This window comes from Microcaecilia unicolor, chromosome 9 (genome assembly GCF_901765095.1).
Source record: "Microcaecilia unicolor chromosome 9, aMicUni1.1, whole genome shotgun sequence".
NCBI classification, from domain to species: Eukaryota; Metazoa; Chordata; class Amphibia; order Gymnophiona; family Siphonopidae; genus Microcaecilia; species Microcaecilia unicolor.
In genome coordinates this window covers 98,927,526-98,948,432 of record NC_044039.1, presented here as the reverse complement: position 1 = coordinate 98,948,432, position 20,907 = coordinate 98,927,526, and the positions used below count along the sequence as shown (strand labels likewise).

Here is a 20,907-nt window from a genome sequence, read left to right as displayed (position 1 = left end):
CCCCCCACTGCCGCTGCCACCACCAACAACAAATTTGACCCCCCCCCCCGCCGCCAACCCTCTCAACCCCCCTCCCGCCGCCAACTCTCCCTCGCTGTCGCCGTCGCCTACCTTTGCTGGCAGGAGACTCCAACCCCTGCCAGCAAAGGTAGGCGACGGTGGGTTGACGGAGGGAGGGGGGTCGAGAGGGTCGTCGGCAGGGGGGTCCAGGCCCCAATCTATTGGGGCCCAGGCCACGTGGCCCCATGTAGCTACGCCCCTGCCCTGCACATAAACAATATTTATTGGTTGGGACCAGGGCCGGGACTGGAATCCTCCAGGAGGCTGTAATCAGCTTCACTCTTTTTTTCACACTGTGCACTCTCAAGAAGTAAAGCAACTCCAAGGTTGTGGCTCAGAACAAAGCATATAGCCTGAAGTGAAGATTCATGTGAGGTGGTCAAAATTCTAACTTTTCACAAAAATAAAAATTCATATTGGTTGCCATCAATGTTTTTTAAGAACATTTTTTGGAAACAGTTTAAAGAAATTGTGTATGTTATTAAACAGGTTGTTAAATCAGTCGTGATGCATAATATATGCACATTAATGTTGTAGATATGATTGCCCTTGTTATTAGTTAATATTTCCTTAGCATATTAACTGTGTTGGGTTTGGGGAGATCCACAGTAGTTTGTATCAAATTCTTTGATGTTTTTTAGGGGGTGTTGTTGGCTTTTGTTATATTTATCTTTCCAGTTGTGAAAAGTTAATGAACTTTTGTGCAGACAAGCTGTGAGCTTAGAAGCTCATTATCCTTATTTAAATAATTAGCATTCAGCTAATTTGTTTTGTCACATGGCACCTGCAAATTTTCTGGCACACCACCACAAAAGTACACGTGTTGTTCCAGGTTTTCTCCACTGTGAGTGCGTAAATGTATGGTCCACTGATACCAGGTTATACTCGTCCTATATAATAATTCTCACCTCCAACATTCTAATGTGCCTGGTACTGTGGTTCCCTCGGAGGTGGTCTGCTAAGCAGTTTAGAATGCACTGACGTCAGTGATGTCACTGACAGCTGATTCCAAGGCAAGGGGAGGAGTACTCCTCCCCCTGCCTGGGAAACAGCTGTCAGTGCCCCCACCTCGGCGCAACACCCAAGCTCCTGCCCTGCAAAACCGCGAGCCTACCAATCCCCTCCACATCACTGCCCCTGCAGGAAGACCCCGGAGGAGCGCAGCGACGTCAGAGGGGAGAGGAGGAGCAGCTGCAGAGATGACAGCCAATGCCAGATGGCTGTCTATGGAGCCGTGTTTCAGGTTTAAAATATTTTTTTTGGCTTTTTACTTTTTGTACCGGCTACTGCTGCTCAACAGGAGACGCAGCAGCGGCCGGACAGCATTAGTATTGGCGGCTGTGAGTGGAAAGGGGGTTGATGTGCCCGAGGGGGGGGGGTAGGGGCTTGGGTGATGCGCTGGGGGGATAGGTGTTTGGGTGATGCACCGAGGGGGGAGGGGAGGGTCGCTGGACATGGGTGGCTGCAGGGGGCGAGGAGGTTCGCTGGACAAGGATGGCTGCAGGGGGGGGGCAGGAAAGAGGGAGGTGGGGAGGGGTCCTGAGACCAGATGGGTGGCTGCAGGGGAGGGCTGGTGAGACAGAAGGGACACTGCAGGGGGACAGGGGGCGAGGAGGGTCACTGGACATGGGTGGCTACAGGGGGGGCAAGGGGAAAGGAGAGGAGGGTCGCTGGACATGGGTAGCTGCAGGGGGAGAGGAGGGTTGCTGGACATGGGTGGCTGCAGGGGGGGAAGGGGGAGAGGAGAGTCGCTGGACATAGGTGGCTGCAGGGGGAGCAGGGGAGAGAGGAGGGCTGCTGCACATGCGTGGCTGCAGGGGCAGAGGAGGGTTGGTGGGGATGGGGTCCTGAGACCAGATGGGTGGCTGCAGGGGGGGCAGGGGAGACAGGAAGGACGCTGTAGGGGGGGATTACCTTGCTAACGCCCGTTTCATTGCCTACCGAAACGGGCCTTTTATACTAGTATTCTATAAAGGAATCTGGATGCTGTTATAGAAAACTCTCATCGTGCATCCTCTTGTCACCTAAATGGAGGTACCCAGTTCTAGAATTTCCCACATATTTTTATACCTCTCCACACATCAAATTATACTTTCTGCATATACCTGTGCAGTACTTGTAAATACTAATAGGTCAGTTTTCAGCAGCCTCAGGGCCTCCATCTAACTTTAAAATAGATAAATTATCTGTTTAGGGTTATAAGTTTCACTGGTGCTATCCATGTAAGTAGCACAAATTTGCATATTCAGTACAGTCTCGATTATCTGATGTAAACTGGACCGAGCCGTTGTTGGATAAGTGAAAAGTTGGGTGATACCGAAAACAGTGATAACCCCTTAAAAATGCACGGAAAACATACTTTATGCATAAAGAACAGGCATAGGGTATCTGTATTTAAAATACAGTAGTGTTTATTAACACTAACCAGCTGCGTGTGAAGCTGGAAAACAGGAAAAGAACCTACACACTTCTCAACGGCAATGTGATGATGCCACTGGGGGTCTGTCGGGTATGCCGGATGGTCTGATTAGTGAAGGTCAGATAATCAAGACTGTACTGTAATTTTAAAGTAAGACCAGCTATTTACCCATTGCCACTTGGACAAAGAAGTTATAACTTGTATTTGTTATCAACCGTAATGACAAATGCCTTTACAGTTACTTGTAAGCCACATTGAGCCTGCAAATAGGTGGGAAAATGTGGGGTATAAATGTAACAAATAAATAAATACTACCCTTCGCACTCCACTTTTTAAATTGCTTAACTTTGGTCATTTTTAATGCTATTCTATGTTTAATTTAATTTTGGCATTTATAATTAGCTTAACCATCAAGTTCAAGATGGAGGACACATTGTAAGCAGGTACTTTATCCGTCCCTAGAGGGATCACAATCTCAGTTTTTGTACCTGAGGTAATGGAGGGTTAAGGGGTCCTTTTACAAAGGCACGCTGAAAAATGGCTTGCAGTAGTGTAGGCATGGGTTTTGGCCGCACGCCAATCCATTTTTTTAGCATGTCTGTAAAAAAGGCCTTTTTAAAATTTTTGCCAAAAATGAACATGCAGCAAAATCAAAATTGCTGCGCATCCATTTTGGGCCTGAGACATTACCACCAGCTATTGACCTAGCGGTAAAGAATCTGGGCGGTAATGACCTACGTGCATCAAATGCCACTTGACAAGCGTCCGTTACGCGTGCCAGGAAATAAAAAATATTTTTCAGATGCGCGTAGCGGACGCGCGCCAAAATTGAAATTACTGCAAGGGCCATACGGTAACCGGGCGGTAACTCAAATTTGGTGCATATTCAGAGCGCATAGGCACCTACGCGGCTTAGTGAAAGGGTCCCTAAGTGACTTGCCCAAGGTCAGAAGGAGCTGTAGTGGGAATTGAACCCAGTTGCTCAGGTTCTTAGGCTGCTGCACTAACCACTCTTCCACCCACATCTATGGTCTCCTTGCATGCATAAATGCACAGAATACCAGCACTTTCACAGGTATGTGTACACTTTGGGCTAGATTCAGTATATGGCACCGGCAAAAATCAGCACCGAATGGTATTCTGTAATGGGGGGGGGCTCAGAATTGGGTGCACTTTATGCAATAGTACATAGTGCCAGAATCCGTGCCCAGCTATGGAACGTGGCACGTATTGTTGAAGAAAAGATGGCTTCACACCAAGTTCCAGTATGGCTTTAACCCAAGTCCCTGATGAAAGACATTTTTGAAACCCGCGGTGTCGGACGTTTTCAGGAGAAGCCAATTAATCAGACAGCGAAAGTAGCAGAGGAGAGTGAAGTGACAAGCGAGGAGACATTCTGCACGTTGAAAAAAACGTTCAGAAATAAGTTCACGTTTTGATTTATTTATTTATTTAAGGAATAGCACTAATTTGATAGGCAATAGCACACATATAAACAAAGAGAAGCCCGATGAAAGAAATGCTATACCACTGGGCAAAGAAATGCATGGCCTAAAAAAAGTGTTTTTTGCTGAGGGCACTCTTTAATAAGAAGAAAAAGAAAAAAGATATCACTAGTTATAAGTAAATGTTTGTAATACTGTTAGCTTTGTTAGTCAAGCGGCATTTTCAGTTTTGGTTCTAGTTTGCTATACCACATCTATGGGCAGAAGCATTTACTTCAACTGAAACCAGGTGTGAATCCCAGCTTGCAAGTTGGGCACAGATCACCTGAATTCTATCACACTGTGCACATTTTAAGCGAATGCCCCGACCCACCCATGTCCCTCCCATCATCACACCTCCCTTTTAAGTTACACTTAGACGCTAATCTATAACTGGGCACATAAGTGTAGTTCCACATGGATCTGCTGATTGTGGGCCGTTTCGACACCTTGCTTCCATTATAATGCTTTCCTGCATCAAAAAATCAGCACAGAAATAGCACATAATGCTAGGTGCCATATATAGAATTTCCTAGTTTGTGTGCAAGCGCCAGCAAAGTGTTTAAGCATTATTCTGTATGTGTACGCATAAATTGCAGAGTGCATAAATGCAAGAAGAGAGGGACATGGAAGGAACATGGCTGGAGCTGCCATTTACACATGCAATTTATAGAATTCTGTACCGCATTTATGCATATGCAGTTATGTTAGGTCTATGGCTGGGGTAACTGTGAGGATGTAATATTAGGGCAGCCAATGCCAGGTTACCAGAATCTGGGCACCCAGGTGCTGCTGTCGAATAGGCTGTCATTGCATGGCATCGGGGCACCTAAAAGGACTCACCCAATTGTAGAATTGCCCCTAAGGTGATTCAGATGGTCGAAGTTATATTCTATCTGGCAACAAATATATATATATATATTTTTTTTAAGGTACCTATGCAGTTGGCACTGCCACAGATTGTATGAATGCTTTTGACTATCAACCTGATAGTACACAAATAAAATACATAAGAAATATGCAAATATAGAAAAGATGCATTAGAAGAAAAGAAAATAAACATGAGTTCTGTAGTTGCTTAGTTACAGGATCATATGAAGGAGTGTGTGTTGTAATTGTGTTCAGTTTGTTATGCACCTCTTCTGTGTTGTGTGTTTCAAACCACGGAGTGTAAGAATAAGCATTCCTTTCCCCATTTCCCTACCCTACTCGTAGGATGCTCTGTATAATTAAGGGGTGGACCAGCTTTATAAACAGAGGGCTGCATGAATGTCAATACTATCCCTAGTAGGACACAACATTACTTAATGTCAGATGGAAATGCACAAAGCTCCATAGACCTTCTGTGATAAATTAATAAGTAAAAAATTAGCTAAGAACAGTGGAAACCGCTAGAGTGGCTGTTCTGAAAACACTTGCAAAATGTAGGGACCCTCGTACAAAGCGGCGGTAAACCCAACGTGGGCTTACTGCTCACTCTTTCGGGACTACTGCTAGCCCAACACAGCCTCCGGTGGCAGTCCCACCCAGAGCGCGCGCCATTCAGGGGAAAAAGGAAACCCCAGAAATGGCTTGCGTGGTGGTAACCAGGCCTCGCTGTGCACTGCCCAGTTACTTGCCGGGTTAGAGCGGGAGCCCTTATTGCCATCTCAATAGCGGTAAGGGCTCCCTGTTCACATGGCCATGCGGTAAGACTTCTCTTACCGCATGGCAATGTGTGCTGGGGGCTTTTTTACCAGCTGCAGTAAAAAGGGCCCTGGTGCGTGGGGAAAAATGGCCCCTGATGCAAGCGCAGGGCCATTTTTCCTGCAGCTTGGTCAAAGGGCCCCGTAGCATTTAAAATCACTAAAACTCTGGTTAATGATAGTTTCTGTGTAGGGGCCGCATAAAATTCAATGGTGGGCTGCAGTTTGCCCACCCCTGGTACAATTATTTCTGAATTCTCAAGGCATCCTATCCTAGTAGGATAAAGAAAGCATGCGTTGTTTCTGAAAGGACAGTTTTCCTTAATGAACAGTGCTGTTGATAAGGCATTTGAGTACAAGCTGATCTAATTTTATGAATTTCTTCATATATGTAATCTTTCCTTTACTTCTCTGTTGCATCTTCTTTAACTTTCTACTAATTATGTAGCATGAGAACAACATATTTTGGCACTTAGGGCATGCAACAGAAAATTCTCACTCTGACCACTGCTCCAATCTTCTCCCTATAAATCAGCATCACAATAGCTATTTAAAATCAGGGCCGCCGAGAGGGGGGCAGGGGGGACAATATTCCCTGGGCCCGGGCCTCCAAGGGGGGGCCAAGCACCGCAGTCCTCTCCACCCGCCCCCTCCATCCACCACCGGACCGGGCCCCCCTGAATTAAAATCATAGCGCCTCACCTCGACCTTGCTCTGTGTGAAAGAAGCGCAGCAGTGGCAGTCTGCAGATCGCCTCCCTTCGGACCTTCCCTCCCTGTGTCCCGCCCTCATCTGACGTGACTTGCGCGAGGGCGGGACACAGGGAGGGAAGGCCCGAAGGGAGGCGATCTGCAGGCTGCCACTGCTGCGCTTCTTTCACACGGAGCGAGGTCGAGGTAAGGCGCTATGATTTTAATTCAGGGGGGCCCGGTCCGGAGTTGGAGGGGGGGCGGCGACGACAATGACCTCGGTGGGGGGCGGCAGGGGCGTGGCCCCAGAGGCGGCCTTGACCTGGGCCCGGCCCAGTCTCTCAGCAGCCCTGTCGTAAAATACGCACCTGGACAAACCCTGTCACGCTGCCCTCATTCTGGCCCTGTAATTATGGTAGTATTTCCCAACTAAGAACAAAAGATTGTTTTCATTCTCTCTCTCTCTCCCATTAACTTCTATGACGTTAGACTGTGTAATTATTATTATTTTTACTATTTTTACTATTTTTAAGTAAGGCAGTGTAATGACCAAAGTGTAAATGAGCATTAGTACTTCTCTTGGGTCTAAGTTGCAGTCATAGTGGAGGCATGCTCAGTAGCTTCCTTTAGGCCAGTTCCAGATGAGGTCTCTGATGAGATCTCATTTAGAGTACTGTGTGCAATTCTAGAGATTGCACCTTCAAAAAGATGTAAACAAAATGGAGTCAATCCAGAGGTAAGTGGTCATAATCAACTAGTGGTGTTCATCATAGAAATGTATGGGGACAGACTATGTATACTTTGGAGGAAGGTGGAAGAGGGGAGATATGATAGAGACATTTAAACACCTCTGTGGCATAAATGCACCGGAGGCGAGCCTCTTTCAATTGAATGAAGCTCTGGAATGCAGGCTATAAGATGAAGGTGAAGGGGACAGACTAGGGTGGCACATAAAGAAATAATTCTTCATTAAAAGGTGGCAAATATGTGGAATTGACCTCCCGGTGGAGGTGGTGGAGACTAAGGGCCCTGTTTACAAATGTGCGTTAGTGTTTTTAGTGCACCTACACTTAGCGCATGCGCTAACATTTAGGCACCTATAGGGATATTGTAGACACGTACATGGTTAATGCATGCACATGGTTAACTTGCGTTAAAATGTTAACGCGCCTATAATGCTGCTCAGTAAACAGGGCCCTAAGACTGTTATCCTGAAGTTCAAGAAAGCTTGGGATAAGGAAAGGAAGGGGATATTAGATGGCATGGATGGGTAGACTAGATGGGCCATGTGGAGGGGCATAATCGAATGGGGGTGCCCAGGATTTCCTGAGGGCGTCCTCGCAGGACGTCCTTGGGAAGGGGCGGGAAACCTGTATTATCGAAACAAGATGGGCGTCCATCTTTCATTTTGATAATAAGGTCGGGGACTCCATATCTCAACATTTAGGTCGAACTTAGAGATGGTTGTCCTTAGAGATGTCATCCCCGGTTTTCAGCGATAATGGAAACCAAGGATGCCCATCTCAGAACTGACCAAATGCAAGCCATTTGGTCAAGGGAGGAGCCAGCATTCATAGTGCACTGGTCCCCCTGACATGCCAGGACACCAACCGGGCACCCTAGGGGGCACTGCAGTGGACTTCAGAAATTGCTCCCAGGTGCATTGCTCCCTTACCTTGGGTGCTGAGGCCCCCCAAACCTACTACCCACAATTATACAACACTACCATAGCCCTAAGGGGTGAAGGGGGGCACCTAGATGTGGGTACAGTGGGTTTTGTGGTGGGTTTTGAAGGGCTCACATTACCAGCACAGTGTAAAACAGTTAGAGGGGAATGGGCCTGGGTGCGCCTGCCTGAAGTGCACTGCAGTACCCACTAAAACTGCTCCAGGGACCTGCAGGGAGCTGTCAGGGAGCTGGGTATGACATTTGAGGCTGGCATAGAGGATGGCAAAAAATATTTTTAAATATTTATTTTAGGGTGGGAGGGGTTAGTCACCACTGGAGGAGTAAGGGGAGGTCATCCCCGATTCCCTCCGGTGGTCATCTGGTCAGTTGTGGGCACCTTTTTGAGGCTTGGTCGCAAGAAAAATGGACCAAGTCAGCCAAGAGCTTATCAGGGACGCCCTTCTTTTTTACATTATCCGCCGAGGACGCCCATGTGTTAACCATACCCCAGTCCCGCTTCGCTATGCTTCTAACACGCCCCCGGGAACTTGGTCATCCCCACGACGGAAAGCAGTTGAGGATGCCAAAAATCAGCTTTCGATTATGCCGATTTGGGCGACCCTGGGAGAAGGACGCCCATCTTCTGATTTGTGTTGAAAGATGGGGCGTCCTTCTCTTTCGAAAATAAGCCTGTTAGTCATTTTCTCTGTTTCTATGTTGGCAACATTAAAAGAGTGACTCTGTATCAGGAAAGGAAAACAAGTTGTAACAAAACTTATAATATCTTACACAATTTGAAGAGGATTCCAGCCTAAAACTTGTAAAGTTAATATTTTTGGTTTTCTTAAGATTTATAGAACCTCTGAGCCATGGTTTTCTTTTTCAATTTAGGATGTGATTATTTTTATTATTTGACCAGAAGTGATTTTGAATCACAACTTTGGGTGAAATAATCAGGTTTAGAGTTGCCTTGGCCATGACTTTGAAATATCCAATACTACCAATAATTCACTCCCCATTATAAGCAGCAATAAGCAACCACAAGTAGAAATGAAGCACTCTAATTAATAATACTAGTGGGCCTCAGAACATGAATTCAAATAATGCAGTATACAAACTGCTGTAAAAATTCCCTCATTCAATCACTGGTCCCATAGTCCATTAGAATAGTCCACCATTTTTTGCAAAATTTCCTATGCAGCTAAAAAGCAGGCTCATTTAAATGTAATATCCAAATCCGAAGGGCTTAGGTTTCATTGAAATACAGCTGCTTCGTGGCTCCTAATTTAATAGTTCAATCTCTCCAGTGTCATAGTCAACACACAATGCTCACAAAAGCTGTGCTCCTCTGTTTAAATAAAGACCTGCATAACTAGAATGGGGAAACATTAATCTGCGTAAATGACATGAAAAGGAGGGGAGGAGTAGCCTAATGTTTAGAGCAGTGGGCTGAGAATCAGGGGAGCCTGGTTCAAATACCCCTGCAGTTCCTTATGATCTTGGGCAAGTCACTTAACCCACTATTGCCTCAGGTACAAACCTAGATTGTGAGCCCTCCAGTGACATAAAAATACCTACTGTACCACTTCAATAGCTTGCAGGCAGTATGTAAGAAAATAAAACATCACATATGCAATAAAAATTCTTTAAATGAGATCCATCCCACTCCATCCCTATGCAAAAATTATATATATTGCAATGAAAAGGTAAGAGCCACAAACACTTTCAGATACTGCCAACATGTCTACATTATAAAATACTGAACCATTCACTCTCTTCATTTAGTTCACGGGCTAAAAAGATTGCAACTCAAAATCCAGCATTGTTCCCACAAAGCTAAAATAGCTTGTCTATCACTTCCCCTACGTTCTGGGACATGATCCAAAATAAACCAATGAGCATCAGTCAATTGATGTGTCTCTCTTTGCCAATATGCCACTAATGGAGCTGTAACTTTGCCTGTAACAATCTTAGATTTATATTCAATAAGGTGTGTCTTCATTTGTCTAGTTCTTCTTCAACTATACTTTATGTCACAGTGTTCTTTTTATGTGGATACGATTACTTAAACTTTAGGACACACTGGGCTAGATTCTATATACGGTGCCTGAAAAATCTGTGCACAAAAAAATGATGCCTAGCCATATTCTCTGAAGTACACCTAACTTTTATAGAATAGACTGAAATTTCCACACAGTATATAGAATACGCCAAGTAGCTCGCCACATGACCAAATTTGTTGCGTCTATTTAGGCCATGTTTTACTTGGTGTAAATTTCATCGCCTAAATAGGTGCAGATTGGGTGTATTCTGTAATAATGTGCATCGATTTTAGAAATGTCCCATGGACATGCCCCTTTTTGAACTATGTGTCTTAGAATTTAGGCACACCATGATATAGAATACACTTAGAGTGTTATGCGCATAAATCTCAATGCCAATTAATACTGATAATTCTTTAACATCCAATTAACAGCGCTGATTAGCTAGTTAACCAATTTAAGTTATGCGCATTGTTATAGAATACACTTTGGTTTCCACACAGATTTTCAGGCGCCATATATAGAATCCTAGAGACTGAGGGTAATTCTCTGTAGATTCGCCCAAAGTTAGCGTTCATCATCCCAAAGTACTGGGATGATGCATGCTAAGCACAAATTCTATATTGGGAACTTCACAAGCAATTGCCGCTATAGAATACTGGCAGAAGGTCTGAATTTCCATGCCTAACTTTAGGTGCAAGCATTTATGCTAACTCAATGGCTGGTGTAAATACTCATACTTAAATGTAAGCAGTTAGGCATGTAAATTCCAGTATTCTATAAGATGTGCGCATAAGTGTTAGGCACACCCCTGATCCACCCCTTGCAAGTATGAGCTGTGGATTTTGTGTGTGCAATTGACAGAATCCCAACTAACAGCAGTTGCGTGCGTAGCTGCTAATTAGTGCCAATTAGAACTAACACCAATTGTAGCCACATTACATTCAACACAGTCTAAAGTTTGGTTTAGTTCACAGACTTAGATCCATGGGAACCACTGAGTTATCATCCTATTTCTATCATATCTCTTTTTTCTAAACTCTTGGACAATTGGTTTTCAGTCAACTTTCAACATTTTCAGACAAAATATGGGTCCTTCATCTGAGACAAGCTGGGTTCAGACCAGCACATAGCATAGAGACCCTCTTATGCACTTTTTAAAATTGAAATGCAAACTGTTTTTATATCACAAATCTTCGGTGGTTGTAGTCTCTTTAGATTTATTACCGGGCATTCGATTTAGTTGATCATGATTTTATTTTAAAAAGGTTGGCTGCTATTGGAATTGCATCCACAGCTCTGACTTGGTTTCAAACCGACTTATCTAACTGCTCATAATAACAATACCCTCTCATACACAGTTTCCATTGGGGTTCCCCAGGGTTCTATTTTGGCTCCGTTATTATTTAATCTTTTCCTACCCTCCCCCCCCATTACATTAATTCAAACTCATGCCTGCAGCCCATATTGCTATGCAGACAATATTCAAATTGTTTGAATATGAGGAAAGGCTAAAGCGGAGATATGATAGAGGTCTATAAAACAATGAGTGGAGTTGAACAAATAGATATGATTCGTCTTTGAAGGGGTGAACAAACATGTGGATAAAGATGAGCTGGTTGATATTGTGTATCTCGATTTCCAGAAGGCGTTTGACAAAATACCTAATGAAAGACTCCAGAGGAAATTGGAGAGTCATGGGATAGGAGATAGTGTTCTGTTGTCGATTAAAACTGGTTAAAAGATAGAAAACAGAAAGTAGGGTTAAATGGTCAGTATTCTCGATGGAGAAGGGTAGTTAGTGGGGTTCCCCAGGGGTCTGTGCTGAGACCACTGCTTTTTAACATATTTATAAATGACCTAGAGATGGGAGTAACTAGTGAGGTAATTAAATTTGCTGACGACACAAAGTTATTCAAAGTTGTTAAATCGCGGGAGGATTGTGAAAAATTACAAGAGGACCTTACAAGACTGGGAGACTGGGTGTCTAAATGGCAGATGACGTTTAATGTGAGCAAGTGCAAAGTGATGCATGTGGGAAAGAGGAACCCAAATTATAGCTACGTCATGCAAGGCTCCACAAGGAGTCACAGACCAAGAAAAGGGATCTAGGTGTCGTCTTTGATAATACGTTGAAACCTTCTGCTCAGTGTGCTGCTTCAGCTAAGAAAGCAAATAGAATATTAGGTATTTTTAGAAAAGGAATGGAAAACAAAACTGAGAATGTTATAATGCCTTTGTATCGCTCCATGGTGTGACCGCACCTCGAATATTGTGTTCAATTCTGGTCACCGCATCTCAAAAAAGATTTAGTGGAATTAGAAAAGGTGCAGAGCAGGGCGACGAAAATGATAAAGGGGATGGGACGACTTTCCTATGAGGAAAGGCTAAAGCGGCTAGGGCTCTTCAGCTTGGAGAAAGGTGGGGTGAGGGGAGATATGATAGAGGTCTATAAAATAATGAGTGGAGTTGAACGGGTAGATGTGAGTGTCTGTTCACGCTTTCCAAAAATACTAGGACTAGGGGGCATGCAATGAAGCTACAATGTAGTAAATTTAAAATGAATCAGAGAAATTATTTCTTCACTCAACGTGTAATTAAACTCTGGAGTTTGTTGCCACAGAATGTGGTAAAGGTGGTTAGCTTAGCAGAGTTTTGAAAAGGTTTGGATGGCTTCCTACAGGAAAAAGTCCATAGACCATTATTAAATGGACTTGGGGAAATCCACTATTTCTGGGATAAGCAGTATAAAATGTTTTGTACTTTTTGGGATCTTGCCAGGTATTTGTGACCTGGATTGGCCACTGTTGAAACAGGATGCTGGGCTTGATGGACCTTTGGTCTTTCCCAGTATGGCAATAATTATTGTACTTATTTATTCTTATTCATTTGATTCTACTGATCACCAATTAATTCTTGCCTCAGCCAGGTCAGTTCCTTGCTAGAAAACCACGTTACTTCTGAATGTTACCAAATGCAAGGCTATTCATTTTCCTAACCAATATTGTCAAATACCTTCACCCCATCTATTTAAGGGCTTCTACTGCCTCTCTCTGAGAAATTAGGATCTTGGGTGTAATATTTAATCAAAAACTAACTTTTACAAAGTTGTATGCTCCTCTATCCATGCCATCCCTTCCTCTCCCTTAAAGATCCTATGTACTTGTCACAAGCTTTCTTAAATTCAGATAGTCTTCACCTCCCATTCCACTCATTCACCACCCTTTCTTGTGAAGAAGTATTTCCTTAGGTTACTCCCTAGTCTGTCCCCTTTCACCTTCATCCTATGCCCCCTCATTCCAGAGCTTTCGATTGAGTGAGACCCGCCTCTTGAGCATTTATGGCACAGAGTTTTAACATCTCTATCATATCTCCTCTCCTCCTGCATTTTTTCCAAAGTATACATATTCTGGCAGATATTCAGCCCATGGGAAGCAGGCTAGGTGCCACGATCAGTGCTGAGCCTGGAGATTCAATGCTGGGCCATTTTTGATGACCAAAAGCACACACAGAGAGGGTACAAACTACAAAACAAAGTTCAGAACAGCAGAAAAAAAAGCACTAAGAGCCTTCAAAATAGGAACACAGATATTTTAATAATGTAGCTTAAACACCATCTTTATCAATGACCCGACACGGGCCGAGTTTCAGCGCACTGCACCTGCGTCAGGGGTCAATGAGTTATTTTTGAGCAATTCTGATTGTAAAGATCTGGTGCACAAAATGGAGATACCTTCTCGCATGATACACACTGAATTTTATTCTCTGCTTCTCACAGTATGATGCGAAACAATCCTCCATAGACCATCCTCTTTTTATCTTTTTGAAGATGCAGGCTCCAGAGTTGTACACAGTACTCTAAATGAGATCTCACCAGAGACATATACAGAGGAATTATCACCTCCTTTTTCCTGCTGGCCATTTCTCTCCCTGTGCACCTCTTTCTGGCTTTTGCCGTTGTCCTTGGCCACCTTAAGATTATACGTACAATCATCCCCAATGTCACCCCCTAAACCATACTGCTCCCTTGGGGTTTTGTAGCCCAAATCCATGACACAGCTTTTTTTTTAGCATTAAATCTTAGCTGTCAAATTCTGGAATATTCTTCGAACTTCGCTAGGTCCTTCCTCATGTTATCCATATTCATAGTAGGTATTCTAAAAGCTTGACTGTCTGTGTGCATCCTGAGGACTGGGTTGAGAACCCCTGGTCTAGCCTAATGCTAAACAGAAAAATCCAAATGAACTTCCATACCTCTAATATTCCTCACCGCTCCCTCCCACCGTTGTATATGCTATCCATGGTCCTGATTGAAAAATCTGATATAATGACAAAACATTCCAATGTAGTTTTTAGAAAGCTGCTCCCCTGTCTATGTATGTGTATGGGGAGGGGGGGAGGAGAGGTGGGGGGTTTCAGTGTTTGTTTTCCCTACATATAGCTTTCACACAAATCACTGCTCTCTCTGTACATGGAAAGATTTGCATGTGCAGTTCTGCACCTGTTTTATACAAAGCTCTACATTTGGTAAAGCCTCTTATAAAATACTTTGGGAATTTTCCACATCTTGACCTGGACTTGTGAATCTCCCTCTCCACATACTATCTAAAATCTACCGTCATACCTCCTGCTGCCATCTCCTTTGCTTCAGAACCACGGTCTCTGTAGATTTGAATGGCTTATTTGCACTGTAGCTCCTGTTTACTTCAATGTCTCTTAAGTACTTGTACAGCTTCACTGTAATGCAGGTTCCTTCTTTTCTTTTTACATTAGATAGTGTACAAAAACAATAAGAAACAATCACCCACACTTATATAAAATGCAACACTTTAAGGAAAAAAAACATGCTGCTATTCTTCTTTCTTTTCTCACTAGACCTTTTAGATAGTTTGAAAATGTATGCTCTCTGATGTTATTTTAATATAGGGCACTTATATTGCAGCACATAGTATAAAACATACCCCCAGATTCTATATAGCGTGACTGAGGGGCCCTTTTACTAAGCCATGTAAGCATCTATGCGTGCTCAACATGCGCCAAAATAGAATTACCACCGACTACCATGTGGCTCTTGCTGTAATTTCATTTTGGTGCGTGTCTGATATGCGCGTCTGAAAAATATTTTTTATTTTGGGTGCGCATAATGGGCGCACGCCAAGTGGCATTTGGCGTGCCTAGGTCATTACTGCCTGGTTACCGCGTGAGTCTTTACCACTAGGTCAATGGCTGGCGGTAAGGTCTCAGACCCAAAATGGACGCATGGCAATTTTCATTTTGCCACACGTCCATTTTTGGCAAAAATTTTAAAAAGGCCTTTTTTACAGGCGTGCTAAAAAATGGATCGGCACCGCCCAAAGCCCGAGCCTATACTACCCGCAAGCCATTTTCAGTGCGCCTTTGTAAAAGGACCCCTGAAATTGCACATGCAAATCCAGTCGTATTTGCATATGCAAATGTAGTTACTTAACAAGCCAGTCAACACTGATAATTGCCACTTAAGCAATTATTGACACTAATTGGCATTAATTAGAATTTACACGCACAACTTGCTAGGCATATTCTGTGAAGTGGTGTGTGTAAGTTCTAATGCATGCTACTAAAAAGGGGGTGTGGAATGGGTGGACTATGGGCATTCCTGAATGCTACGCACATAGTTATAGAATTCACCTGCTTTGTGCCTAACTCAAACAAGTAACAAAAATACCAAGGAAGAGACAAAAATATATGATATAATAAACAAGTCAATCCTGAAAAAATGTGAATATCCCGGATGTCTACAGAGAAATCCACAAGAAGAATATAATATAAAATAATGTTATAAGAGTTCAAGGAGCATTCAGTATAGGCTGTACCTACAGCCGAGCAGTACTTCAGTGAGTCAGGCCACCAAAAAACGGCTCACTTGAAAGCTCTATACAACATGAATTACTCTCCAAACAGAACTCTCAATTTTTGAATAAAGTGAATAAACCCAAGGTGAGCAATTAAATCCAAAACCAAATAATAATAATAGTGGAAATCTCTATAAACATCTTGTGTCACCAGAGTTCACAAAAAGGAGGAAAATAGTGAAATCCTTTATATTTGAAATGAGGTTTAGTATTTCAGCCTCAGACACCAGTATTTCCACCAAGTTTTACTTGGTGTAGATGTGCACTCCTAGAGTTAGGTGCAGGCATGGCCACTCTGTGTATTCTATAAATTGGCTAAATGTATTCTATAAACTATGCTTAAATCTAGGCGTGGTTTACAGAATACGCCTAGGTGGACATATTTTCTGAGCCAATTTTTCAGGTGCCATAAATAGAATCGAGTCCATAATGCAGAAAATTGCATCACAGGGTATGTTGTGCTGAGTGGTAGAGGTGATACAAGGGAGATCACATGATGCTTAGCTAAGTAATCAAGGAGATGAAAAATGTTGAATTTAAATATGTATTTATTCATCCACTGCTGCTTCTGACTAGCTTTTTAAAATGTTTTGTCTCTTTGGGGCTTATTTAGTGTTAGTTGCCCCAAAACTGGCATTTATATGTTCATAATTCATGAACATTTAAATCCCACTTTTATAAAACCAGGATAGAAATTCAGTGTCTAAAACTGAAGAATGTCCATATGGCACGGTCTGGGCATGTTTTTGGAGGACTGCATTGGGTCACAAAATAAACATTAATTCCCCATTTCAGCAGGGGAATGAAAGTCTATGTATGTAAATATGGAAGCAGAGATTTATATCTGCTCCCTGAGTCATCTAAGGAGCCCTTTTACCTATGTGTGACAAGTTTTGCTCTTACCGCATCTCAACTGCAAAACGTAAAGTGCAGTAAATGCAAATCTTGTATGGTAAATGCAAGAGTCATGCCCAGCATCTACCCTGCATTTCCTGAACAGAGCAAGCGCTTACCGTAGGAGCATGGCATTGCATGCCTGGTCAGATAGTTTGGGTCCATCTGTTCTATCAGGCCTGGCATGTAAAACACCCAGGTATAACCTGGGAACCACAAGCACACCTGCACCCTTTACCCCATGCTCTGAGCCTCCTCAAACCTAAAACCCCTCCTCCTGATTCTATTTTCCCCCTCCCAGTCCCCCAGAATCAAATGATAGATTCCAAACCTACATTCTCCCTTTCCCCCCCTCAAACAGATCCCTCCTTCTGTTTCCTTCACAAGCCCAATGATACATCCTAACCCTCCCATAAACATACCCCCCACTGCTCATAACCCCCAAATAGGCTACCCTCCTAAGAGCATACCCCCCACCAATGATAACCCCCAACAATCCAGCCCTACAAGACCTTATCCCCCACAAATGAGATAATCCACAACAATCCAGCCCTCCAGTACCGTACCCCCCACCAATTATAACCCCCAACAGTCCAGCCTTCCAAGACCATACCCCCATCAATCATAACCCACCACCCCCACAGCACTCAGTGATAGGCCCAGCCCCCCCCCCCCCCCCCCCCAGGAACAATACTGGGATTATCCCTTGTGGTCCAGTGTAGTGAGACAAGAGCAATCCCCCCTCTGATCCCCAGTCAAGCCATGGGTTCAAAAAAGTCCCCTTCTGGGGTGGGAGTGGAGGGGATCAGTCCTGTCTCACCTCACTTGACCAACTGGGGTACCCCTTGGCAGCTTCTTTTCTCAAATACTAGCAGAACTGTAGACGTCCCGACCTGGATGTCTCTATTCTGATTTGGACGTCCTTTCTAAAATCTGCCTCTTTGTTTCATTTAGCATCCCTATCCTTCAGAAGAACAGAAGAAACAGTTAGCCCAAGACACTGGACTTACAATTCTACAAGTAAACAACTGGTAAGTGACCCTAAAATCTGTGTTCCTGCTCTTTTCAGTACCAGCTTAAGTGTAATTTCTTAAAGTAAGTTTTCTAAGCTCATCTTTTATCAATGATGTGGTTAATTTTTTATTAAGCTTACAGACCACCTGTTCAATACAAGCCTATGAATAAGACAGCTGCTCTGATGCTGCATAAAAGGTGCTTATCTAGTATTTAGATACCCAGATATGTTAGACACTTTTCGACCGATATTCAGCATTCTTGGCCGCTTAAATAGCTGGTTATCTCTACTGAATATTACCGCTTAGCCCATAGCGGCTAACCAGCTATATCGCACTCTATAACCGGCCAGCCATTCAGAGCTTCGCTGGCTAAGTTTAGCGGCTAAATAAGACTGACTAAATAGCAGTCCTATCTTTGGCCACTAAAACTTAACCGGCCAGTGATGAATATTAACTTGGCCAGTTAAGTTTAAATCGGCAAAAAAAACCACACCGGATATTCAATACCAGTCACTGGAAACAGCCCGGCATCAAATATCCAGGCCTAGCGCTGATCATGGGACTTAGCCGGCCTGCGGGCTGAATATCGCCGGTTCCTTTTCTTACAAATTCACCTTGTTAAATGCTTGACTTTGTTCTGTACAGGAGCAATATAGTGAATCCTACCTAGAAAAATGTTTAACATTCCATTATCAAGACTCTTATTTCAAAGGTGAGATCTCCTGTTGGTGAAAGTAATTCTTGTTGTAAGAATATTGACAGTACAGTAGGTTTTTGTACTTACTGCACCTTGGGGTAATTCTATAAGACACTGCGGGCCCTTTTACTAAGGACACCCAAAAGTGGCCTGCGCTGGTGTAGGCTTCTGTTTTAGACACGCGCTGGTCCATTTCCTGAGCACACCTGAAAAAAAGGGATAACCAGCGCCCATCCATTTTCGGCCTGAGACCTTAACGCCACCTATTGACGTAACAGTAAGGTCTCACGTGCTAACCAGGCGGTAAGTGTCCAGCGCATGCCAACTGCCAATTATCCGCCAGGTAAGCGCCCCGTGGTAGAAAATAGAAAATATTTTCTACCGCATGTTTTGAGTGCACACCAAAAATGGAATTACCACCCTGGGCATGCGATAGCCGGGCAGTAGTGCCAATTTGACGCATGTTGGACACGCATAGAGGGGCATAATCGAATGGGGATGACCACCTCTAAGGGCAGCCATCTCTAAGGACGTCCCGGCGAAAGGGCGGGGAAACCCGTATTATCGAAACAAGATGGGCGTCCATCTTTCATTTTGATAATACAGTCGGGGCGCCCAAATCCAACATTTAGGTCGACCTCAGAGATGGTCGACCTAAATGTTGAGGTGGTCAACCTTAGAGATGGTCGTCCCCGGTTTTCAGCCATAATGGAAAGCGAGAACGCCCATCTCAAAAATGACTAAATCCATGGCATTTGGTCATGGGAGGAGCCAGCATTCATAGTGCACTGCTCCCCCTGACATGCCAGGACACCAACCGGGCACCCTAGAGGGCACTGCAGTGGACTTCACAAATTGCTCCCAGGTGCATAGCTCCCTTACCTTCGCTGATGAGCCCCCAACCCCCCCCCCCCCAAATCCAGTACCCCCAACTGTACACCACTACCATAGCCCTAAGGGATGAAGGGGGGCACCTACATGTGGGTACAGTGGGTTTCGGGTGAGTTTTGAAGGGCTTACATTTACCAGCACAAGTGTAACGGGGGGGGGGGGATGGGCCTGGATCCGCCTGCCTGAAGTGCACTGCAGTACCCACTAAAACTGCTCCAGGGACCTGCATACTGCTGTGATGGAGCTGGGTATGACATTTGAGGCTGGCATAGAGGCTGGCAAAAAAAAAATTTTAAGTTTTATTTTTTAGGGTGGGAGAGGGTTGGTGACCACTGGGGGAGTAAGGGGACATCATCCCCGATTCCCTCCGGTGGTCATCTGGTCAGTTTGGGCACCTTTTTGAGGCTTGGTTGTGAAAAAAAATGGACCAAGTAAAGTCGACCAAATACTTGTCAGGGATGCCCTTCTTTTTTCCATTATCGGCCGAGGACGCCTTCTCTTAAGCACGCCCCATTCCCACCTTTGCTACGCCTCCGACACGCCCCCGTGAACTTTGGTCATCCCCTCGACGGACTGCAGTTGAGGGCGCCTAAAATCGGCTTTCGATTATGCCGTTTTGGGCGACCCTGATAGAAGGATGCCCATCTCCCGATTTTTGTCAGAAGATGGGTGCCCTTCTCTTTTGAAAATGCCCCTGATAGGCATCTACGCGCCTTAGTAAAAGGGTCCCTGAATAGTTTTATCTGGCAGGAAGGCACATAAATGGTGGTATTCAGTCATTTACATGCATAAGTGGCCACTTATGCACACAAATGATTTGATGGCATTTACTTTGATGGTAAGCATTTGCATGGGTGGGGTGTATAAATTTGTGTGTAAAATGTAAATATATAATTATATCATTTATGTGCAAGCATTTATACCAGTTATAGAGTTGGTGCAAGTGATCACCTTCAATGTAAATATGTTTGTGGCTACGTACATTAGTATTCTACAAAGAAAGGTAGGCACCTAATTCTCTTTATAAAATAGACTTAGATGCATTAACCAGTGCTTTTATTAGGCATCCCAATATAGAATTATCCACAAGTGCAAAACTTGAAGTGCAGTTAGTATTAACTCTGTGCAGTAAATGGGACTGGGGCTGGGGCGGGGGAATAATATCTTGCCTGCTTTTAACACACAGGGCAAACACCTACCGCATGGGCCTGCATTGCGTATCTCAGCAGATAGCATAGATGCATCCATCAGGTCCAAGTACTGCCCCTAATGTTGTTTTTTTTAACAATGATAGAGCTGTGGTGATGGTTCAGCACTCTTCTGATCTCCCTGAGCACTTTCTCTCTTCTCCTTCCGATCTCCATAGTACTTCCCCCTTTCTGATCCCCTCCCAATCAGTACCTTCCCCCAAGACAGCGCCCATCCCCACAATGCAGCACCCTCCAATTAACCATCCCTGAGCCGACAGCCC

At 44.1% G+C, this 20,907-nt stretch overlaps 1 protein-coding gene across 2 annotated transcripts in view; it reads left to right on the top strand.

Annotated features, from left to right (window-relative positions):
- Positions 1-20,907, top strand: part of MEIS2 (Meis homeobox 2) — a 521,844-nt gene that overhangs the window by 324,371 nt on the left and 176,566 nt on the right. For both annotated transcript variants that reach the window (XM_030214758.1, XM_030214759.1), the window contains exon 9: positions 17,787-17,863. In XM_030214758.1, coding sequence (XP_030070618.1) covers positions 17,787-17,863 — 77 coding nt within the window. The remainder of the gene's footprint in view (positions 1-17,786; positions 17,864-20,907) is intronic.